At 38.5% G+C, this 25682-nt stretch overlaps 1 protein-coding gene across 1 annotated transcript in view; it reads left to right on the top strand.

Moving 5' to 3' along the window:
* Positions 1-1127: 1127 nt before the first annotated feature.
* The window catches only part of LOC139742219 (dixin-like), a 47381-nt gene continuing 22826 nt past the window's right edge, over positions 1128-25682 (top strand). Inside the window, exons 1-2 of the mRNA XM_071652795.1 lie at positions 1128-2706; positions 19678-19807. Of these exons, the coding sequence (XP_071508896.1) occupies positions 2536-2706; positions 19678-19807 (301 nt within the window). The 5' untranslated portion in view covers positions 1128-2535. The remainder of the gene's footprint in view (positions 2707-19677; positions 19808-25682) is intronic.

Below are 25682 nucleotides of genomic sequence, written 5' to 3'. Positions count from 1 at the left end.
TTTTTTAAAGTAGGCTGCATTTCTCTTTTTAACCTACTGACACACACACAAAAAAAAACACCTCCACACTAAATCTGATAATCGGATGAACGTATAGAAACCTTGTAGGAAAGGAATTTAAGTGGGCTGTTGATATTACAATGCACTTTTTCCCATACCTGTGTTGATAGTGTTCACATGCTTTTACTGTGTTGAGCTGAGAGTGCTAATTAATCCTTCATTATTGTGACCTTGTTGAGAAAGTTGATTCAGTGACACCCTTCAATATACAAATAAAAGCAAAGCATATTCATGTATAGACAAATGACAAGCATTCTTGTGTAGGTGCTATATGAAGTAACCAGTAGATTTTCCCTCCTACAAGTGTTATACAAGTAGCTTTGTGCATTCATAGCAAAGTGTTTATTCTTTACACTTCATTGAAACTAACATAAAACCAAGCCTTGATGCATGATTGAGTTTGAAGAAGCTGCCTCTATCTGTGTATGCCTACAAATTCCCATCAAAATGAGCGTATGGTAACACTCGTCTGGATGACTGTCTGAAAACAAGTCCTTTGTCATAGTAAAGGGCTCATAACTCATGTAGGATAAGTTGACTGAACCCATCATACTACTCATCTATGTGTGGTTGGAATCAATTTTCACTTCTTGCGTTGGGCAGCTGCTGTTGTGTTGAGTTACACTTCAATTACACCTGAACTTGGGATGTTGTGCCATGCGTACAGCAGCAGTCTGGTTGGTTAGGTACTGTAGCAGATGGAAGCATGCAGAGGCATAGAAAATGAGATTCACAGTTGGTCGCTGACGCAGGCAGGCAGAGGCTGAGAGAGAGGAAGAGAGAGACATGGAAGAGTGGAAAGGAAAGCACAGCATATCTCCCCACGAGTTTATGATACCATCGGTAGGATCTGTCCTATCTGTTCGCCTGTGAGAGGAGATTGTAATATCATGTACAAAATGATATCAATTTCATCATAGAATTCCTCTGGATGGATATTGCCAAAATGTGATGGTGATGTGTGTGTTGACCGTCAGCATGTACAGTATTCAAATTGATGCTGGATGTGGCCACATGGGATCAAGATGTTAATTCAACCAACTGCCTCCACTCCTAACTTGTGCATGGGTTTCCCTTGACTGCTCCATCGTGCCAGCTGTTCTCATGAACCTCCCACTGACTGTGTTTGTATGCACTGTATCAGAGCATCTGTGATTTTGTGAATTCTATTGTGTATACATCCACATTGCTCTAAAGGATCTGTGTCAATATGGGAAAGATAGACAGGCAGATTTAGCAGGAATTCCAACACGTGAATCAGATTAGTTTGATTGGATTGAGTGGACATACACAATTGAGACGTTACTTCAGCCGTACAGTCAAACGGATGGACAAATACATGCACAAGGAGGATTTTGTCTGAGAGTAAGAAAATTTTGCATTTGATTGAGTGTATTTCATTGTGACCTCATCGTATGCTTCATATATTTGTCAAAATAGTGAAGGACTAGTGATATGAAGGGCAGATATATTGGATGCGCCTGTGAAACTGACTTGTTTTACCACAAGTGGAAGAGGAGGTTTTGCTTCAGTGATATTCACTGAAGTTCATGGACACAGTGCAGAATCTGTGTCACTGACTGTGTTAAAGTCTGCTCAGTTTGAGAATGGGGAAGGAGATGCATTGTATTTTACATCCTGTGACCACAAGAACTTGTCTTCTATAGCCTGATACAGGGATCTCAGATATGTGTACCACTTCACTCTGATTTTTTTTGATGCTATAGATCATGTTATGGATCATCCTGGTTGATATGTGCACAATTTGGAAGGAAGTCATTTGATAACTGTGAGAGGACAAGAACAGAACACATATGGAGCCGTATTGACCTAGTTATGTGTGGGATCTGTTTTCCAAATTTGTTTAATGTAATGTCTTTATCACAAGAAAGGTTTAGTTTGACAGAGGCTTGGAGAAGCAGCATTCATGGTCTTTGATGATAAGGATCATGCAAAGTGTTATTTTGTTTCTGTTGTTGATATGTTCTGTTCTTACAGGACATCTTCCTTGTGGAAATATTTTTTCTTGTTTACAGTATAAACCCTCGCTGTAGAATGTAGACTGTTCATTTTTCTGTCTGATAGACAGTATGTGTCATCTACAAATGTACAACGAGATTCTTCTGATAGCATGCTGTTAATGGAAAGCGTACGAAGAAAGAGACATGAGAGAGAAATGGAAATCTTATGCATTCCGTGAATAGTTTATGCCTCGATTGCTGTGGACAGCCTAGACTGGTACACTTTCATGTCATAGTATCCGCAAAAGACATATTAACATTGGTTATTGAACTCAGTTGTGACTGAGAAGTCATATACTGCATGTTGAGCATGCCTGAACATATCATCGTACATTTGGCCTTCTGCCACAACGGATGCCATCACTTTTAAAGCAGAACTCTGTGAAGTCAGCATTGCAGCATTGGTGTGATTAGTTTGAACTGAAACTCAGTCATTAGAGAGTGATTGTTGAATATGGCAGAAATGTTTGCTGAATACCATGTGTCAGGTGGTGAGTCTACCTGCAATCTGCGGCTTGGACCACCACGTTCCATCTCCAACCGCACTGCCCAATTACTGGCCCTATTGCGGGACCTACTTCTAAAGCGTTGGGAAGTCATTTACGCATGGCAGCTGTATCAGCAGGTAAGACTTTGACCAGAGACTGTATTCAGGTTGATGTCTGATTTTTCTTCAAGCCCTTACTCTAAGAAATAACAAACCTAATTGTCTGAGTAAAAGGAATTTTCTCATGTCTGTGGCTCACCTAGTATCCATGAATCTGCATTTTTTGTTTTGCAATGAGCAGTCAAAAATAAGATTCCACAAAAGCAAAATACACAGTTGGATATCACAAACCCCAAGGTGTTGAATATCAGCACACACTGTACACAGACTGCTGGTTTGTTCTTTAACTTTTATAGTAATTTTTTGTTTTATGCATTATAAGCAATGCAAAATATCACATATCTATTCATTAAAAAAGTAAGCTTGTCTGTGTGTTTGAGGTTCCAGCTGTGGTAATATTTATGCCACTAGTGAAAAGCGTGACATTACAAACATTGCAATATTTGGGTGACAGTTGCCTGACAACTGTGCTAAAATCCTATAGAGGGCTTTTTACACTTGTGTTTCTTAACCCCGGACTTTCTCTGACCCAGGACTATCGTTAGTCCCGTACCAATTTTTTCAGCTTTTTACACTCGCCAATTAGTCCCGTACTATCTCTTGTCCCGGGCTAAGGAGAAAACTGACCTTTTTACACTCGTATTTCTTAGCCCCGGACTTTCCAAACCACATGAATATTCATAATTACGCTGTGTACTGTACACGTACACGCACGCACCGGCAGCACTTGATTACCTCGTTTCTGATTGGTCAGTGAGGGTCGGACTTCGTCTCCGTCGCTTAGCCCAGGATTATTTTTTCGTTCTGTTTACACTCACTTGCTTGGCACCGCAATTGCGGTGCTAACCCCTGCTATTTTGCAGGGCCAGATAGTACCGTACTATCGGTGGGGCTAGCCCACTTTGGCAAAAACGAGTGTAAACAGAAAGTGGGCTAAGGATAGTCCCGTACCAACGGTGGGGCTAAGGCCCCCCCTTAGCCCCACCGTTGGTCCGGGGCTAAGCAAAATTTTACAAGTGTAAAAAGCCCTTAGCATTGTCGTAATAGTCACAGACAAGAGTGATTTTATAAACTTTGTTTGCTCTGAGCTCAGCAATGAATGCTCACCACTGAAGTGCTGCAGTTTTGTCACCTATCTAAGGTGTGCATAACATAATATATTCCTGGTGATCACATGGAAAACATGCAGCTGGTCAGCCAGGCTATTTCTCAATCAAAATCAGACACAGACACTTTGAATTTTTCATATCATAAATCTCATTGCTAGTGAAGAAGTGCACAGAAAGAGCATTTCCTCTATCGTCAATGATGATGCAGCTAAGAACTTCATTTCTGATTGAAATATGATGAACCATAGTCTGAATAAAGTGAATGTAAGAAATTTTGCTGTTCTTCAAATTTGGAAACTGTCCACATTGGTGCAAATATGTGAGATTATTTTAACACAATTTTGATATTTCTGACTTGTGGAATCATGTTCCATAGGATTTTCAGAATATTCACCTAACTATCCTTATCAGGAATCCACATAGCATGTCAGACAAGAGTGTAATATTTAGTAAGATCTTTATTGATTTCTTTTAATGCTTTTCATTGCCTTTCCCTAGGCAGGCTCTTAATCCTACCAGATAACTGCATGTTATATTTAGCTATTTTGTCCATTGGAGTACATCATGCCTAATATTGATCTTCTGGTTCTAGGCCTGTAAGTAATGCTGCAGAAATGTGATATCAACTACCAACTGCATATTCAAATCATGCTATAGTTTGCGCGCCACGTGGTATTTGTCACTGAAATCAGGAATTTTTTAGTTCAGCACAGATTGTGTGGAAGGGGTGACTGTGAGTGGAACACAACGCTTCCAAAAGGTGAAAATCTTTTGTCCATGTAGTCTGACATTTCTTTGACCTTTATTCAGTTTCTGGTATTTCAAAGGAGTGTTGTGGTACATCTTCTTTCACTAAGATATACATAGTCCAGGCTAGAAGGCACCCAACCTTGTTTTTTGATATATACAATGTTTTTTGATGGTTTCTTGTCAATTCGAGGGTGCTGATTCCAAATCCAATTGATGCCACTCGCGTAACCTTGAGCATTTTCGGCAAAATGCAAAAATCCAAAATGGCCGCCAGATATGCTAATTCGGCCGTGATAAACATAATAATGTGCATTATATGACAAATTATTCCACCAAACTTTGTACATTTCTGTTCCTAGAGTTACTCCATCTGCATTTGCGAGAGAATTTTCCTTTCATATAGGTTCATTTAGTATTTAAAGCTCATTTTTTATTCAAAATGGCCACCATTCCTATGCTTATGTACTATATGAATGGCAAAACATAATGCATAGAATATAGAACAAATTTACTGTATTTCCAATCCCGTACCTACGCTGTCATAAAGTGTTGCATGTGTAAAACAAATATGTTGGGTATCATTTACAATTTAGAGGGCCTACATGTATATTTGAGCATTCATAAGCCATGATAAACATAATAATGTGCATTATATGACAAATTATTCCACCAAACTTTGTACATTTCTGTTCCTAGAGTTACTCCATCTGCATTTGCGAGAGAATTTTCCTTTCATATAGGTTCATAGAGCTCTAGTTGAGTTAGTTTACAGCCACCATTAAGGAGGCCATCATTCAGAGTCCTAACACTGTTGGTCTGGTTACCTAGAGCAATCCTGAATCTGCAAGCGCTCAGAGACTCCAATCCCAAGTACCTTCTGATCTGGAGATTCTCCCGCCTGAAACCCCTAGCAAACGGGAGACTCCAACTTGATGTGCGCGAAGCGCATATCACAAGCGCGAAGTTTCCTGCGGCCGGGGTCCAGGGCCCGCTTGAGCTCTGGAAGCTCTAATAGGGTTCTTAATGTTCTCTTGTGCTATCTAAGGCTTATTTTTCAACATACGAACACACAAAGTAAGAAATCATTTCAAGTCTGAGACATAGACCCAGGGCAGGAGAAATTAAATCTCAAGCGGGAGAACGAGAGAACGAGGTAGAATTCATCTACCATATATCTGGGTTAACATGAAAAACTTTTGGGCATTGTTTTCATTTCAGAGATTTGACAACAGGAAGTGAGGTGGTCCCCTTTTTCCACTTTCCCCTGCCTCATGTTCTTTCTCGGGTGAGGAGACTGAAAAGTTTGTATAATATCGCTTTTAGATAATGTAGAACAGGACAGGTAATTGGAAATTTCATTGTTTCATCATCTAGGATTCAGCCTTTTAATTCAGCGTGAATATTATGATGTTGAACATCTCAAGACAAGTAAGTATCAAATTGTTCATGTCTAATAATTCCTGATATTCTAAACGATCTTGATCTTGGCGTCAATTCAAGCTTTGGTGGGTTTTTCCAAATTTCTTGGGAAGAATTCAGATAAAGGTAGTAAATCTGGATGTTTGCATCAAAGAATAAAACAGCTTTTGTTAGTAACAATCCTCTGATAATCAGAACACAAATTGATAAACAGTGTACCCGGGTGACAGAAAAAAAAAGAAATTTTGTTTTTTTCCATGTACACTTTGCCGTTCATATTGTACAGAGGTATATGAGTGGCATCCATTTTGAAGTTTTGTATTAAGAAGAATATAATAAGCCTAAAAAGAATACATTTTCTGTTTGTTTGCTTGTTTGTTTGCTTGTTTTGCCAGTGGCACTCATCAGATTTGCATGGCACATGCAAAATTTGATAAAAGCGTATGGGTATGTGATTGAAAATTCGCCTTCTATTTCTATGCATATTTTTTGCCATTCATATAGTACATGAGTATAGGAGTGGCGGCCATTTTGGATTGAAAGTAAGCTTACAATACTAAATGAACCTCTTCAAATGAAAAAATTCTTGCAAGTGCAAGTAGAATTACTCAAGGAACAACAATTTTAAAAACTTTGATGGAATAATTGGTCATAAAATTGACATAACTGGGATTGTCATGGCCAAATTAACATATCTGGCGGCCATTTTGGATTTTTGCATTTTGCGGAAAATGCTCAAGGTTACGCGAGTGGCATCAATTGGATTTGGAATCAGCACCCTCGAATTGACAAGAAACCATCAAAAAACATTGTATATATCAAAAAACAAGGTTAGGTGCACTTTCTATGGAGCCTAGCCTGGACTATACAGGGCATAATTTCTTTTTAAAAGCTGGTTCCTAGTGCCAGACTGAGTAAGCTATTTAAGGGCTTGTGCATGTTATGTGGCATGATAAAATCATGTCTTGTGTACATTTTAAGGGATAGTACAGTGTTGGTGGAGATGAGAATTGGGCTTTTAACTTTTTGCAAGATACCAAGAAAACACTTATGATATAGTACAGAGCATACCATTTTAAAGATAATAAAAAGTTTTGGTACCTCAAAAGTGTCCTTGAATTTCCTTGTCTTAGTTTGTGTTTCAGGTTAAAGTACCTTTCATATAACTAACACTGTGAGACTTACTCGCCCCAAAGTGCTCTCATGTCTTAGTAATCATGCAATTAACTGCGATCAGCAGCCCCATACGCATAGCAACCAGCAGTCCCATACGCATAGCGTAATCGGGCTTCGCATTGTAGCATTCAGGATCATGACAGATTTAGTATCGCAGGGTAAATGTCAACTTAAAATCCCATAAATTCTTCAATTTGATGACTTACCAATTAACTTGAAGTATCGAAAACAGGCTTCGGGCAACGTTTGGTTCTGCCTATAGTCCCTTTCTGTTCGAATTGATGACTGAATGTGACTCGGTCGACAGGACCTTAAAGGAGAGCTACATACAGTACACTGAATACTACAGCCAGTGCATGCGAACACATCACATGCACACAAATTTCAAATCCATGAACGGATAAGATGTTTGTGTGCGCATGCGCTGACCATGGTATCCAGTGTATGTAGCTCTCCCAAGGTCCTCTCGACCGAGTCACATTCAGTCATCAATTCGAACAGAAAGGGACTATTGGCAGAACCAAACGTTGTTCGAAGCCTGTTTTCAATACTTCAACTTAATTGGTAAGTCTTCAAATCGAAGAAATTTTTGGATTTTAAGTTGACATTTACCCGCGATACTAATTCTGTCATAATCCTGAATGCTACAATGCGAAGCCCCATTTCGCTATGCGTATGGGGCTGCTGGTCGCAGTTAGTTATGCGTACAATGGGCTGCACGCTGCTGGTCGCAGTCAGTGGTTTCGTACAATATTTATCGACGCTGGACAGCGTCGGCTCTGGTACGAAACCATTATTGCATGATTACTAAGACATGAGAGCACTTTGGGGCGAGTAATTCTCACAGACAACGTACTTTAACCTGAAACACAAACCAAGACAAGGAAATTCAGGGAAGCTTTTGAGGTACCAAAACTTTTTATTATCTTTAAGAGGAATTCAAAGTTTATTTGATGAAAATCGGGTTTGGAATGACTGAAACATCCAAAAACAAAGTAAAACAAAGCAATCGTAAGAAAGTGTAGGTCCCACACTTTATTAGAATCGCTCTTTTTTGGATATCTCCGCCATTTCAAAACCAATTTTAATCAAATAAATGATGAATTCCTCATAGAATTACATGCTCTTTCATATTTCATAAGATGTTTCTCATAATCTCACCGAATAATGTTAGAAACCTGAAATTAGGTCTCAACCAAAATTATACGTTCCCTTTAATGTCATTACCCTTTCTTTCAAAGAAACACAACAAAATTTTAACATGGTATACAAGATGTCTGATAGTGGAGTATAATGGTAAGAATTATTCCCTTACACCATGTACTCAAATAATTAAGCTTTGAGACATGTTCAAGTACATATTGCCTTGGCTTTATGAATGTTCTATTGATGGACTCTTCTGAAGTGGCTACTTAACGAGGAAATGATATGTCTTAATTAACCTGTTGGAGACAGACTGATTTTCATATTATAACACATATTTCCCATTCACCCCAAGCCAAGACTACTTGAGACTAGTCTTCAAAGGGTTTAGGGTAGTGTCTGTCTTCACATAGTAGTCAAAGCATTGACTGAAAGTGCAATGACTGTCAAAGGTATAACATATAGATGTGTTGCTACAGAGAGTTTTATATGCCTTCATGAGACAGCTTAAGACTGAAGCAAACTTCATTTTCTGATTCACTGGAAGGGTACTGACGAGTGAATGTAATCATGTAAAAATACAGCAAATAAAATTCACTGAAATTTAGATTGTATCATCAGATTTCCTGGATTGAATGGCCATCTGTGTGATATTTCTTAATTTTCCAGAATTGGTCATTGTATACCAATAACAGCTGTGCCACTTGTTTCTGTATTGTTTTGTTTTTGGGAACAAATATTCATTGCCGTATTCTGAAAGTTGGTGTTGATTTAATAAGTGGTGAGTGCGAAGGCCCTCTGGCATGGCCTTTAGCTTTTGTGTGTTAAAGGGATCGTACAGTTTTGGTTGAGACCTAATGTGGGATTTTTAACATTTTTTTTTTTTGGGTGATATAACGAGAAACCTCTTATGAAATATGAAAGAGCATGTAATTCTATGAGGAATTCAACGTTCATTTGATGAAAATTGGTTTTGAAATGGCTGAGATATCAAAAAAAGAGCGATTCTAATTAAGTGTGGGACCCACACTTCGTTATGATCGCTTTGTTTTACTTCGTTTTTGGATGTTTCAGTCATTCCAAACCCGATTTTCACCAAATAAACTTTGAATTCCTCTTAAAATGGTATGTTCTGTACTGTATCATAAGTGTTTTCTTGGTATCTCACAAAAATTAAAAGCCCAATTCTCATCTCCACCGGTACTGTACCATCCCTTTAAGTCCATCACAGACAGACAACAACTCTTTCCACAATCTGTAAAACATTGTACAGTGTACTTGTAGATTCTACTAGAACTAGTGCCTTGATTCTAGTTGTATAATTCCTAGTGTGTGAATTCTGTCGCAGCTGGCTGTAGGGACCACTGCCATCATTGATGTGCAACATGACATTTATGTAATCAGTAAAGGCAATTTCAATTAGTTTTATTTGGTGTAGAGGTCTACAGTATATATTAAACACGGACTACCTACGGGTTAAATTCTTGCGTTTACATCCCGGGGCCATGGCCAAGTGCTGCATTGTTCACAATACAATCACTGTGCAATGCTAGTAGCACCTGATGATCATGATATGTGAACTTGCTAGCGCAATCACGATTGGCCAAGTTAGATTGAATTTTAGTTTATTTCAGGGTATAAAGAGCAGATATAGACTGCTTTTATTTGGGGCATGGTTGATATCATTGTCGCACGGGATCTCAACTCCATGCTATGACCCTTGGAGCAAGCTCCTTTGGTCATAGCACGGAGTTGAGATCCCTCGGGGCAATAATATCAACCATGCACCAAAAAGCAGTTCTTAAATATACTGAATACGCCATATATTTCACGAGTCTAAATTTTCGCAAATCGGGAATTCCCGACGATTTCGCGAGTGGTTAAATTCGCGATCGTGGAGTCCTGTACTGAACAGAGAAGTGAACAGGCGTACGGCACATTCATATCGGGATCAGAGTCAATATTTTCGTGTGTCTTTAATTTCGCGAATAGCACCTGACTTGCGAAATTCGCGAAAATAAAAACCTTGCGAAATATTCGGCGTATACAGTAGATGATGACTGGCGGGTGAGGGATCATACCGAATGTTCCACCCGAAGGGTTTGAAATGCTATTGAGAGAGGTTATAAGTCCCGAGACGAAGTCGAGAGACTTATAGCCTCCTGAAATAGCATTTCACACCCTGAGGATGGAACGTTTGGTACATGTTCCCGACAACAAATATCATCATCTGTTAAATTATATGGATTAATTAGTCAAATACCATCATTAATCGGTCATCTGCTTTTCACATTGTATGGAATAGGCAAAATTCATCCTATCGATTGCGTGAAAAATATGATCGTTCAATCGTTTGGTACTGTTTGTCATTTGGTACGTGAAAATGTTTTCCCATGGGAGAACATTACAAAAATGTTCTGCCCATGGGCGAACATAACCAATGTGCCCCCATCACGTGACTGTGTTTAGCCAATCACTAACCGGTATTTGACTAACCCATTTAATATAACAGTAGATTGGTACTGCACTATAGACAATAATGATCATCAACCATTCTCTTGTCTTATTGATATTTTCTGTAAAGAGAGGATTACCTGCAAAAAAAACAACAAAATATACTCCCTACATTGTACATGTATGGATAAAGAAAATTATTGAATGCATTATATTCTTTGTTGCAGTGCTGCTTATAGTCTGAGGCTGTTTCCACATGGATTGAGAATTATGTGATTGCAATGCTGAATTACAGTTACGTGTACAATTACAACTTGAATTACTGTCCCTTACACATAACCAAGGAAGGCTTGCTTCACGGATTCTGCGGTTTTGAATTTCAGAGAGAGGAGAGGAGGTATGGCTTCATTCCAAGTCTTCATCAGTCACTCTTGAGTGGGAAGTAGCATGCACTTTGACTGCAGTGTGAGCATTTGAGGAGCGCAGTTTTTGTGTGGGTGAAAGGTCACCATAAACCCTGCCCTACGAACAAGATTTGGAAGTCAATCTGACTGTTTTGTACTGTAATTCTGGAGAATCTTGATTGGAGAACACCTGGACCGCCATTTGAATCATGATTGGAATTGCAATTTACATCATCCTCTCCAATTCAAGTTTGCATGTACACATGGCCAAAATGCATAATTTGAATCATGATTCTAGTTGTGCATCATTAGAATCGGGATTTAAATTACACATTAGGCCTACACTCTCAGTACGTGTGAAAACAGCCTGAGTTATCAAAGCTTCGCTGAAGTCATTTCTTTCTGTTGTGTTGACTGTGTGGCCAATGTACAGAACAAATGTAATGCAATTTCTGCCAGTTTAGGCTATGTGGTGCTACCGAGAACCTTGCTACTTAATTATGATCATGCCTTGATCTCGTATAGCGCACTGTTGTATGGTATACAATGGCATGATGCAAGTGTGACATTTAATCAACCTAGAGTCTAGAATGTAGTAGAAGTAAATAACATTCAAATCTACAGTGAACTAAACTAAAATCTCACAGCAGTGTAATGGCAAGCCAACATTATCTGAGATGTAGTTTGCAGGTAAAGGATTGGCTTGTGGAGTTAGCAATTGCTTTGTGTAGCCAGGGTGTACAGACACATCATCCCTGGGTCTGGATGCAGAATCAATGGCATGCCATCTGCTGTCATGGTTTTGTTTCCTACAGCAGACCACACCCAGCAACCATTGATCCGACCGACATCATGTATCCCATTCATTTACTACAGGATGAGTCATGAAATTGACGACTTGTGATGAAGCAGCCCCTGATAAATGATGGTCTCCATCTCTTTGGACAATTTTGTAGGGAAGGAACAAGCTACACTGCAGTCTGAACTATACATTGTGATTGGTATTACATACTAACTTACAATAGATTCCGGCTTCCAGAGCTCTCCCTCCACCAAATTGTCCCGGTACATAGAAGTGCAATGTCAAACAGTCAGAATGATTTGCCGTGCTAAAAACTTGATGTAGACATGGATATTTAAGGTTTTTTTTTCACATATCCCGAATTTAATATGATAGGTCAACCATTCACAGAAATTGTGTGAATATTGTAATGCTGTTGATAGAAAGGAGGCAATCACTCATAGACCAGTACTACCCACTCGCGTTTTTTTACCAAATTAAATATAAAAAGGACAAATATGTAAATATCTGATACACTTGGTTTGTGGTTCACCATGTATGTATAGTCCTTAGAAGGACTGTTGAAGTGACTGGAGAAAGATAGAAAGAAAGGTTGGATGAGAGGTGAGAATTGAGTGAGAGTATTCTTTCTGGAGTGAGTGTAGTCCTGAAAAGGACTGTGAACCAAGGAAGTATGGAACCAAGGAAGTATAGGAGAGTTAGAAGAGACTCCTCTAAGGGGAGTATCTTCTAACTCTTCTATACTTCCTTGGTTCCATACTTCCTTGGTTCACAGTCCTTTTTAGGACTACACTCACTCCAGAAAGAATACTCTTATTCAATTCTCACCTCTCATCCAACCTTTTCTTTCTATCTTTCTCCTGTCATTTCAACAGTCCTTCTAAGGACTATACATGGTGAACCGCAAACCAAGTGTATCTAATATACCACACCATGCAAACACCTTCTCTCAAAAATCATTTATGTAAATATCGATTTTACAGACAAATGCATTTTTACATATATATATATATATATATGTGATATGTGAATGCCGAATATTTTATATCCTATCCTTTTTTTGTCCTATATAAAATAGGATATTTTGATAGCATGTTGACAGACAGTTGGGCAATACACAAATGTTGTGATAACTACAAACTCCAGTAGAACTGTTAAGATGTATTACAAAATATACCATCATAAAAAGAGATGTGACTGGCAGCGATATGAAAACCTATTATCGGAACTCTCTGCTGTTCTTTGTAGTCCGTTGGTATTTCATTCCAACCGCTGATTAACAGTATAAAGTTTAAGTTACAAATACTGCCATGGTCATCACTCAGATATGTCACATTTACAGTGTATACTATACTTGGCTACATGATTTGTGGGAAACTTCAGTACAGCCTACCTGACTTGCAGGCTAGCTGACTTTTTTATTAGTCCCAATGAAAGCAGTATTATTATATTAAATTAATAAATCATATTGATTTTACTATGCAAGCATACCAAAAATTGTCAGTTTGGGATGATTATCATATTGTTTGGTATGGTATGTCTTTGTGTTTTGTCCATTGGATTGCTATGATACTGACTACCAAGGATATAGACCAAATCAAGTTATGCATGTCACCTCAAAGAATTCACATGGGATGACATCTTGACATTCCCAAAGCTATACTATTTTTACTTGTTTGATTGAAATGTCACTGATTTGTGGCCTTTTTCTGCCTCTATGCATTTCCCTAATACCAATTTACTGGAAACTGGTTTGAAACAAGAAGCATCAGTCAGGTTCAGTAAATGTCAAGTTATGTCTGCACTATATGTTTTCTCCAAGCAGGTGTGACCCAGTAAAAACACATTAGTGCAAGTAAAATACCTCAAAGAATGTATGCCTTGAACTTCATGGTTTAGAATTAACCTTGATAACGCTTTGTCCCGACAAATATTCCGGCAATGGTAAATAAATCTATGTTTAGAGCGGTTAAAGTGGGGAACTATTTCCTGATCAATGGTAGAGCTTAATGGAGCAGAGATTTGGTATTATTCCCCCCTCTCTCTAAGCTATCAGGGGGGTAAGAGGTACCCCTCACAGGGCTGTTAACTCTTTTCAAACTTCCAATCCTTTTGTAGCCCAACTTTTTTTCCTTTGAATTGCTCTGAGGTATTCTCCCATGTATTTGCAAATACATGTATTCTTGTGTGTGACCAAGACCTCTGTTGATAGTCTCTAGAATTAGACCGGGTTTGAGTAAGAAACAGAATAAAGGGATTATATATATAGATACGCCTACTCTGTATGTACATCAGCTCAGAACACATAGAGGCTGCGTTCATGCGAAACTAGAATTGCGTTTCTAAACACGTTTAGTCGCTAAACGTGTTTAGTTGCGTTGCGTTCATGCGATTTTTCCATTTAAACGCGTTTCAAAACGCCGATCTGAAACGCAGAAAATAGGGCGTTTTGAATCATGATTCTGCCAGAATCACGATCGCAGAAACCGCATGAACGCAACCGTGATTTCAATCATGATTCTATGACGTCATTGTGCGTTGTGCGCATGCGTGTCTCGAGGGGTATCCCACAGCTTCTTGCTCTGTTCGCGCGCTTGTGTACGTCTTATGAATCGTGTGTTTCGGTACCATACTTGCATTTATTTGTTTACATCAACGCCATACATCGATTCTATGCTAGTATCTAACGTTAGCTGTTTAATATAATAATACATGCAATTACTCTCCGATTGAGTTGATAAAAGTAATGGCTGCAGCGCTGTGTCTACCTAGGGAAACGATTGGAGAGACGAAGAATTAGGATTATTCCCTTCTGTGGGCAGAGCCTGAATGCCACACCTTAGTATTGGAAAGTATTCACTGAAATTAAAACGTAAAGGCCTATAATAACTGACTGATCAGTTGGCATAAGGAGGTCTGGCTCGAGTTGCAGAAACTGCGCAGTGCGCTGCGCAATGGCAAAGGATGAGCAGAGCCAGAATCAGCATTGCGAAAGCCCGCATGAACGCTCTTCCGCTGAGACCGTGATTTGAAACGCCGTTTTGAATCATGATTCATGTTTGTGATTCTGGCTACGAAATTCGCATGAACGCGGCCAGAGTGATAGATTTAAATGAGGGAGACCATTCTCAGAAAGACTGTCACTCCTTGCTGAGAAAAAAAAAATCAGGTGCTGTAGAAGCGGAAATATTTGTGGATTTTGCACAACTAGAAGCTAGCACAAAAATAAAAGCAGGCAAATATTTTTCATGCATGTACCCCAGTTACCAATGTCCTGAATCCGTTGAATTAAAAAAAAAAAATGTGAAGTTCATCTTACCTAGCTGACTAGGTTATTAAAAAAAAAAAAAAAAAAAAAAAACATTACTCATGTGAAAATATCAATTTTTACAGTAAACATACAAATAAGTCCAAAGGATTCAGGCAAAGTAATGGATACCAGTGTCAGTGTCCACTATTAAATTCCTCCTGTATATTATTGACAGAATTATATGAATGTACATGTACAGCAAAGTAGACCTGCTAAGTCTTTCTGTCTCTTTAGCAGGCTCCCTGAGAAAAAGAAAATGAACTTCAGTATGTCCTGACAAGGGAATATAAAAATCTTCCTGATTGTTGGATCATTTTTGCCTAAAATGCATGTAAGACACACAATCTCCCTGAAAGTTCTTCAGAATCTCCTGACTTTAAAGTTCCTCATTTGGCTGCACTGTGAATGCCCTGTGCCATGTATCTTGTGCCTGGAAGATTGACAAAACATGTACTGGTGTGGAGATGAATGTGTCTTGATCTTTCCGGGACTTGGTTGTTTGTTTTTGTTTTGTTTTTCTTCAATGGCTCTGTGTAAAACTGAAACTAGAACTCTTGTACAGTTTCTCTATTTGTACAATTTTGCATTTGTGTTTGCTCTGTGTTACCACGTCTGTAAATTTGAGTGTTTTTTTACATAAATTGTATTTTGTATGTGTTGCAAGGCTCCTCTGAAGAGCAGTTCTGCATAAGCTACCCTGTTGAAAGAAAATGGAATGCATAGGCCTAAATAAATAAATAACCACATGCAAGGCCCATGTATTACGTACACCCCTCGCATGCATTGGTGTCATTCTTTCAGGCACACGATGATGTACTAATATACTGCATATATTTACACATTTGAAACATATAAATATTAATCCCAGCCACAGACACTTAAAACAATATTTGTGAAGTTTGAGGGAGATCACCAAGGTGTCAAATAGCCTCTGAGATTGGACATGTGGGATCCTGCCATGAGATCTGAGGTAAACCTCATCAAAATGTCACCATAGTATGTCAAGGATTTGTAGGAACCATTCTTCCCAACTTGATGCACATAGTATTATTCCCTGTAGACATGAACATTAGAAATTACACCCAATGTTTTTATGATAATTCACTGACAGTCATTTTTCTCAGTCTTTGTAGACTGTTCAACAAGATGATAGATAATACTGCACTTCATTGTCAGCTAGTAGCTCTTTTTTTTAATGTAAAGATCATGAGACAGGCATGTACAAGATGTATTTATATGGCTCACTGATGCCTAGAATTACGACCCATGACAAGCACAAGATGATACTAATATCCAACTAAAGTGAAATTGAACTATATAGAGTGACCCTGTGACTGAAGGAGTCTGTAAGTCTCCTTCATTCACAAAGCCTCTTCTATCTCAATGTCTCCAGGTGACTCAAAAAGACATACAAGCTGCTCCAGAGAAAACTTGCTTTGTCCAGTCAATGTAACGGAGTAGATGATTTGATCATCAAATTAGACATATTCTGATACCAAATGTCATTAGCTGAAATATGGTGGATCAGTGAGAATGCCCGCTAACATGCAACAGGAGGCGTGAACGACTCTTCTATGCTTTTACTGCTCCAGGGCTTCATATTGTCTGTGATGTCATTGTTTGACTGATGGTGATGCACTTGAACCTCTGCAATTAAGAGTGCTATTAAAGGTATTTGGTAAATTGGTTTTATCTCTTTAGCTATTCGATCGCAAGCTGACCAAAATCATATTGGTGATTTCATTAGTTGATGATAGATATGGAGCTGTATGGGTCTGTTTTGTGTACGGTGTAGACTAGGCATGCCTGGCTTGTACACTGCTGAGTAACTCTTTGATAGTGTGCTGTGCATCAAAAGGCATGACAGGAATAACCGTCCAGGAGTGTAGGCAGTTGCAGTGGATCAATATATTTGTCACATATATTGCACTTTACTGACCTGAGATTATTGTAACATTTTCATGTCTTTTGTTCTAGAGATCAAGGCATGTTTTTTTTTTTTTTCTCACTTACCATTGGATGGTGGCCAGGCATTTGCGTGTATTTTGTTTCTCAGTGGAAAATGAAAGGAGAGTGCTGTCTTGGAGTACAGGTTGTGTGCATAACTTCTTATAAATGCTGTTTGATTTCATTCTACCGGTGGAGCATTTAGCACATGTCTCTGTGGAGTTGGCACTAAAGAGAAAATTCTCTTGAACTGAGAGAACTTTCTGTCATCACCTAATGTATGGATGCAGCTAGCCATTTGTGAAGTACACTGTAGAAGGACTTCTGAGAGTCTCAAAGTCAAATACTGCAATTCAACAAATAGACTCATGTCTCATGAATGGCAGGTATGACTGGAACTGATATGTGAAATTCTGCATGAATATTATTGTGAAAGCATCGTGTGCTTGGCTACAAGTTGTTTCTTTCATGCTACAGCCATTGCTGGAGCTTGGAATCAACATTTTATGATTGTAAACATCAACAGTCTGAGTTTATCATTCATATTGCACTGCTGCCAGTCCAAGTGATAATCTGCCTGCATTTGATGGCCAAAAGCAATCCATTTGTGGCTTTCCAGGATATCACTGTTGTCTTTGCTTTCAATCAGCAGTGTCCATGATACTATTGGACAAGTTTTCCTCCTCACAAGGTGGCTGAGAATGATTTGTGCATCGCACTGATTGACAGTTGGGGCTGTGGCATGCCTGACACAACCACCGCCCACGACTTGAAGTGGATCACAATATATGACATTTCCAGATTTTTCTTGTTCATTTCTGTCCAGCTGTGTTTGTGAATTGCTCTTACCAAACATTGCTGAAAACTCACCCTTTGTTGAAACAATTTGACAGCAAACTTAATTTCATTGAAAACTGAATCATGCTTAATATGTAGTTTGTGTCTTGGAAGGTTTTACTTTTTTACTGGTAGTCGTTTTTTACTGGTGGACGTAGATGTCGCCATAAAGGAGATGGTATGATGATTTCAATATTGGATCTGTAACTCTTAAATGGATTCAAACAAATGGGATTTTACCTTTAACACAGAGAACAGCCATCTTTCAATATTTGCACACTCCAAAACAAATACAGTAATCATATATCAAGGACTGAATGCTAATTTTTGAGGATTCAAAGTTGCTATGGTTACCTGCATATAAGGATGCCAGACATCGATATCTGGAGACTTGTCAAGTTGAATTCCTGGATTGTGTCAAAGGTGATGAATAGCTTGTTTTACTATCACATGCTTTCTCTCCTTAGGTAATATTTGCACTTGTTTTTATGTATTTGTATGTTTTGTTAGTGAATGGGAATACTGTAAAAGTGGATATTTTCGCGTGACTAATTTTTCGCGCTTGGCCGGGTCGGAAGAGTTTCGCGTGTTTTTAATTCCGCGGAATCAAGACATCACACACAGGCACATATGGCAAGCAAAAATATTCGCGTGCTTTTATTTTCGCGCTAGTTTCTGGTTGCGCGAAATGCGCGAAAATTTGAACACCGCGAAAATTTCCACTTTTGCAGTAATGGGCAAGTTAACTCAGATTGCATTCTAATTTTTCGCTGTGTGTGACTGTAATGTCTTGTATCTGCCAGCACTGGTTATGTTTTAATCAATATTTACATTAATCTTGAGAGTTTATCTCTGCTTGGGTTTTCTTGTACCAATATATCAGATCTGACCTTTTTGAATGTCATATCTAATCTTATATTGTATTTGGGGGCACATCAAAGGACCAGTTCGACTAGACTTCCACAATACTGGACTTGGACCAGTGTTTCATTTATGTTCCTGCCCAAGTTGCAAGAAGGGGAAAGATCCTCATCGGGACATTTCATATTTCATTTATCTGTAGATCAGAGTTGTGTACAAAATACATGTCTCTGGTTCCTCTTACATTGCTTTGAAGAAATCAACTTCATTCAGAGATCGAGGTCACAACTGACCTTTGTTTTACTGTTCCCTGTATCATGCTGTATTTTCTCATTCTTTATGCAGAATTCTTGTTATGATTCCAAAATCCATAAGTGTGGCTATTATGACTAATACAACAAGACAGTTCTGTTTGTTTTTTTCATCCATCCCTATTACTTTGATGATTTGAAGATGAACTGAAAATAGGAAATGTATTGCAGAAGCCAATTGGCTTTGGTCTGTGTTGTACTCACAAGCAGCTCTTACAGTTTGACTTCTGAGACTTTAAATCTACCTCACTGCCTAACAGAATAAATGAACTACAGTTGTACAATACAAAGACCATACTGGGTCATGTAAGTGAATGAAGTATAGGCTGGCAACTTTTCTATTTGTTCTCCTATTTCTTTTAGCTTTGCAATTTTTATCAAAATATCTATATATGTCCTTAGAAATGCAGAATGTATGGAAGCCTTCATACTAATTTGATTCCTCTCTTTCTGTTTTATGCTGCAGCAACAACTGCAAGCATACGTGGCCTGGGTGAACTCTCAGCTGAAGAAGAGGCCAGGATGTCACATGGTGGAGGACCTCCGGAGAGATATGCAAGATGGAGTAGCCTTGGTTCATCTTGTTGAGATTGTTTGTAAGAATGCCCTTTGGGTCTTCTCTTCTTTCTCTTGGTCTTCACACAAAATAAGATAGCATTTTAATGTTCCTCTGCTATACTTAATATAGTTTGATACGATAGAAAGACATTGTAATGACTCTGAAATTTTGCTGCATTTGTGATTTACTGCAGTTCTGTGGTTACAATAAAATGTGACATTGATGCATCTGACAAGAGTGATGAATGAAACAAATGATAAACTAATGTGAAAAAGAAGCTCAGTAGGGAAACCTTTGTTCCTGTTTGAAAACAACTGTCTTGATAATGATAGGTCAGCAATTGAGTCGTTAATGTATGCTGTACAATGTTTGATGGATGGGCCTTACATTTTACACTAACTTGCAGAAAAGTTTTTGAATGTCAAATTGTGTTTCAAGTGATCTTTTTGTGAGGATTTACACACATCTGATACTCCAAATTCATGAAATTCTTTGTCGAGATGTTTTCATTGCAACTGCTCAAGTATGTATGCCCATGATTTCTTTGATCATGGCTACTACTAACACACTGATCATTTCAGTGCTTATTTATGTCGATGTAGGGCAATTTGTCAATCAGTTGCATCTGATACTCACTGGTCATAAAGTAAAAGCTAGGCTGACCTCATCATCTTGAGCAAGCATGCCTTCATGCGTAGAGTTTCATGGCTGAGTAAAGTCTTCAAATTGCAATACATGTACCGGTGGTTTCATTTTGTCATACATTGGCTGAACTTTCTGACAATTGTACACCATATGTAAGTTGTCCCTGAGAGAGTAAAATTAGTGGTACAAAATAGCGCACAAATTCGACAGAATAAGGTCTTGAAAAAAAGTTCAAGATTCAAGATTTTTCATAGTTTTCTTTTGTTTTAAATATATAAGAAAATATGTGTCATTTGTGTGATAAGATTGTAGTTGCTGGTGGCCATGGCAGTCGTGTTTCAAGTCACTGTGATGAAACAGGATTGCACTGACAAAAAAAAAAATAAATAAATAATTAAAATAAATGCAGGAGGGACGGGATGACCAAAAGTGACAGGCCATAATTGCCTTTGATGCCGGGCCAAGTTATTGTTGCAAACTTTGAATAGTGGGAAAAAATTGCCAAAATCCCACAGCACACTAAGTTTGAGCCAAACAGGACTGCCATTGGGACATGGTGTAAAACATAGCCTTAATTGGTAGACATAGTGGGCGAGTTCACGAAGGTGGTTTAGATATAAACCATGGAGCCGTTTATGTAAATTTCTTCTGTGTGAATATGATTGATAGATGGTGTATGCCAACAGACTTCCATTAACAAACGTGCATTGGTTCCCACATGTCAAAGATATACTGTACCTATGACCCCGTTTACAGTGCAGGGCCGGGCCGAGCCGTGGCCGAGCCAGGCCTAAATTGCGGTACTCAGCCCCACAATTTTGTCCGTTTACAGTGCCGGTTGGCCATCGGCTCCAATTCGTGAAAATTCCATGCCACGAATATATCATGTTTTACAGTATAGTGAGGTTGTTCAACTAGTTTAGGATCATGTCCATAAAAGCATGATTGCATTACCCCACATGTGTGATTCATGATATCCTTGAGGTGTGAACTTGAGAAAAAGAGATTACAGGGAGGACTAAAGAAACTTGAGGTATTTTGGTGAGACAGAGTAAATCCATCTAATGCACAGCCAACAAGAACAGAATAATTTGGATGTGTGTATTGACGTAGTGGCTCATGAGTAGACAGGTTTGAGGAAGAGGCAATCACTATTTGATTTAAAGACATACATTGCAGGTAGCAGAGCACTAAAACAAGGATTTCATTAGCAATAATTGAACAGGCTCCACAAATATTACAAGACTGTACAAGATTTTCAGTCTATGGTGTGGGTGAGGCTGTATGCAGGAAATTAGCCATTTCTGTTCATGTACATGGTTGTTGATTAACCCTCAATTATTAATTGTGTCATCAATGCTCAATACTGATTTGAAACTTCCCCACAGCTGATCCCTAACCAAGATAGCTAGATGAGAAAACACCCATTTTCAGAACATTTCGAGTCATACAAAGTCCCACCTGGCAGAGAACAAAGTCTTAATTGCCCTTAGAAATACTGCACATGCAAGTGAGCTCATTTGGCATGTTAGATACGTGGTTGCCAGTCATCTCAAGCTGAACATAGATCAAAGGTCAATAGGAAATATGATTTCCATGTTTTGTGGCTTTGTTGGATGGGCAGAGCATGGTTTCGTTTTTATCGTAGGTGTGTGTGTTTCATTACCCTACAAGTAAATGGAGTAAAACATTAATGTGAATGCTCATAGTGTTAAAGAATTCATGCCTTTATTTTATCTTCTTTTTTTTTTACTTGGTTGGAAATCTGATGTGAAAAGCGTATATGTGACCCACTGCAACAAAAGGATTCGAAATTTGGGGGAGGACAATTTTCTGAAAATGGCATGATATTATTCCCATACTCTTCTACTTTAATTCCATATGCAGCACAACTCATAAAAGTACTCAGTGGCAGAGATATCGATGATTTTATCAGCGCATGTCATTGGTTGAGGAAATCAGAGTTTCGAGAAAAACGCCTTCAAAGTTGTCCTTCCGACGCTATCATGATCATGGTTAGGCGAGACAGTTTTCACGGCTTGACAATAGAGGGCACGCTCCCAGCGACCTCCGCCATGTTCAGTCAAGCTTAGCGCCAGCGGTCTACGCACGACCTATCGGTAATCAGGATGCCACACACTGACCAATAAGATCACTCCCTCGTTGCTAGGGACGGAGTCTACCTGAGGCGCTAAATCCAAATCTTCGGACACGTTTCTCTTACATTGAAAGTCGGAAAATCATGGCCCAGAAAAACGCTATTTTTTTGCCTTTCCTTTGATCATTTAGCTTCGAAATTTCGGCAGATGATGGACAAAACATTAGACTACAAAATTACGCCGAAAACAGAAATCTGATTGTTTAGACCAATTTTGATGATGTGACTTCAAACTCGATTTTCTCGGCTCAGCCGTCAGCGACTTTAGGATCCTTTTGTTGTAGCGGGTCACATATTAATTCCCCATGTCTATCTTAGTTGCATGCACAATCGACTAGACAAATTAGATGCAGTTATTAGTTCATGTACTTTGAAAAGACAAAATGCTTCATATTTTTTCACATTCAAGTCTAAACTTCTCAAGATGTTTTACTCCTTTGGACTTCATAGGCGTGCTGTATAATGCTGCAGCTCATTCAGCCCTAGAGTCAGGGAATTAAATCTTTTCCATTTCAGTTCCTTTATTTTCAAACTTTTGTGAAGAAACGCTGGCATGATAATACATAAAACTGAATAAATATACTGAATACTGAACATGAACACAAATGATCAGTTAAAGGTAGTGTTCATCTTTCAAAGGAAACAAGAAAGAGAAGGCCTGTATCAAAGGAAGCTTGTTCAACTGCAGGTTGCCATAAAGGCTGACATCACATGTGACATAAGATGTCATAGTGAGATCTTGATAAGACTCACGACAATTCATAACACATCTATAGGCAATTGAGATAATGTACATAAATGTTAATAATTGCAGAGCCAAAATTTCCATCCATGTGCAGTTGCTCAGAAGAAGCTCAAATTGCCTGGTTCACCAGAGTGGAGGATTTTAGGGGAAGGGAACTTAAATGAATACAGTGGTCATTGTTTAATCAAAGTGACATAAGAATGAGACATTTGTCCCAATTAAGCAACTGTTGCAGTAAGAAGAGGTCTGAAACAGTCATCCAACAACTGCACAAAGTTCATACATGGATCTTCACATCACACTATATCTTGCACACATCCAACAGTCATTGACTCGTCAAGGACAGGCTGATTTTGCTGAAACGTTACATTCATTTCCCATAGACATCTGTCTGAGTTTACTCAGGACTGGACTTAACAGGCTAACAAGCTCAGACTATGCAGATTAGATGTACCTGGGTGTCCTGTGTTCAAATGTACCTGAAAAGTATTTATATCAGTTTTAATGGCAAATGTTGTTTTAATAAACTTCTAAAATGAATCGTTATTAATCATGCAGACAGTGTAAAGTGTAAATGATATCATATTTCAGTAGCCATTAGGAAAAAACAAACAAATTGCTGTCTGCTGCCATACAGTGAAAATGGGTCCTTAAAGGTCCTGTTTACCTTTGGAAACAATGATTTCAAAATTTTTCAAGATATGACATTTAATGCATTAGGTTTGTTGTACGACAAAACATCCTATCATATAAAATTTTTGCGATAAAGCCTAAAATCAGGGGTTTTTTTTGTTTCTTCAGTTTGTCTCCCTCTACAAATGAAAATTTGTTAAGATCGCAACTGCTGATCTGTAAATTAACAAACATGTCGGAAAAAAGGAACCAGTGGGACTCGAACCTGTCATCTACTGCTTTCCGGGCAGCGACACTACCACCAGGCTGTCCGGGCAGCGACACTACCACCAGGCTGTCCCTGGTTGCCGGCAGTGACACGATGAACGTGGAACAAATACCCAAGCTCCGAGATTCCGACATTGTTATGTTAAGTAGTCCAAGGCGGACAAGGCATATAAAAAAACAAAACCTGAGCCTTCACCCCTCTGAATAATATCTTTCTTTCATTTATATGCCTTGGACTACTTAACATCACAATATCGGAATCTCGGAGCTTAGGTATTTGTTCCACGTTCATCGTGTCACTGCCGGCAACTAGGGACAGCCTGGTGGTAGTGTCGCTGCCCAGAAAGCAGTAGATGACAGGTTCGAGTCCCACTGGTTCCTTTTTTCCGACATGTTTGTTGATTTACAGATCAGCAGTTGTGATCTTAACAAATTTTCATTTGTAGAGGGAGACAAACTGAAGAAACTAAAAAAAAAGAAACCTGAGCCTTCACCCCTCTGAATAATATCTTTCTTTCAAAGCCTAAAATATAAGGAGATATCTGTATTTTTCTCAATAAATCGTAACAGTAGATGGTTTAGTCTGGAAGCATTTTTATTATAACTACTGTTCACATTTTGTATATTAAACAATACTTAACATCGATTTTACCGATTCAAATTTTTACAGTGGTTGTTTCTATCCCTAACTCACATTTTAGAACTATTTTAAAGCACTAATGCTGGGTTTTTGTTTCATCTGCAAATTGTATGGTAAACTATACCTTTATAAAATTCTATTATCCATTCTGCATTTGGTAGTGTAACTGCACAAAACACACAAGTCCCAGTGTATCATCAGTCTGCCAGTTGTTTCACATGACAGCCAGTACACTTAGCTTTAGAAATAGACATCATGTTACTGTCGAGGGCTGGACTTGGTTTAAGTTTGGCTAAGTTTCCTGGTAGAGTAAATGATATGTTATCCAGCAATAAATCCTTAGAAGCTTTCATTAAATAACTCATCATTCACAAAATTTCCATGATAGGAACAAGGTTTTTTGAAACATTATACTCATGAATATATTTTGTTGTATACCTTTTTTCACTCACTCTTTTGTTTAGTAAGATTAGTTTGATAATCTGCTTTGTATATTTGATGAAATTTGTGACCCTATTCACCTTGTGTCTCGTCCCATTTAATAACCAGGTATATCATCTTGCTTAGAAATGTTGCCTTAATGTCTGGAACTTCCTTTGTGTGCAGTGTTCCCATGTACCCAAGTACCCATTCAACCGTACTTTGATTTCCCTAGCTTGATTATAAGTAGATTACCGGTAATTCAAGTTTTTCCACATACATGTATGTATCCAAATCCCCATTTACGGTTGCAACCATACAGGTGCTTTGATTTCTCACAGCTTAACATATAATTTGTCAAGTAGATTGATTCCAGCTCATGATCGCTGAGTTTCTTTAGGACA

Source organism: Diadema antillarum, unplaced genomic scaffold, assembly GCF_040938485.1.
Source record: "Diadema antillarum isolate AM-2024a unplaced genomic scaffold, OU_Dant_1.0 seq00000987_RagTag, whole genome shotgun sequence".
Lineage (NCBI taxonomy): Eukaryota > Metazoa > Echinodermata > Echinoidea > Diadematoida > Diadematidae > Diadema > Diadema antillarum.
This window is presented reverse-complemented; position numbering and strand designations above follow the sequence as displayed.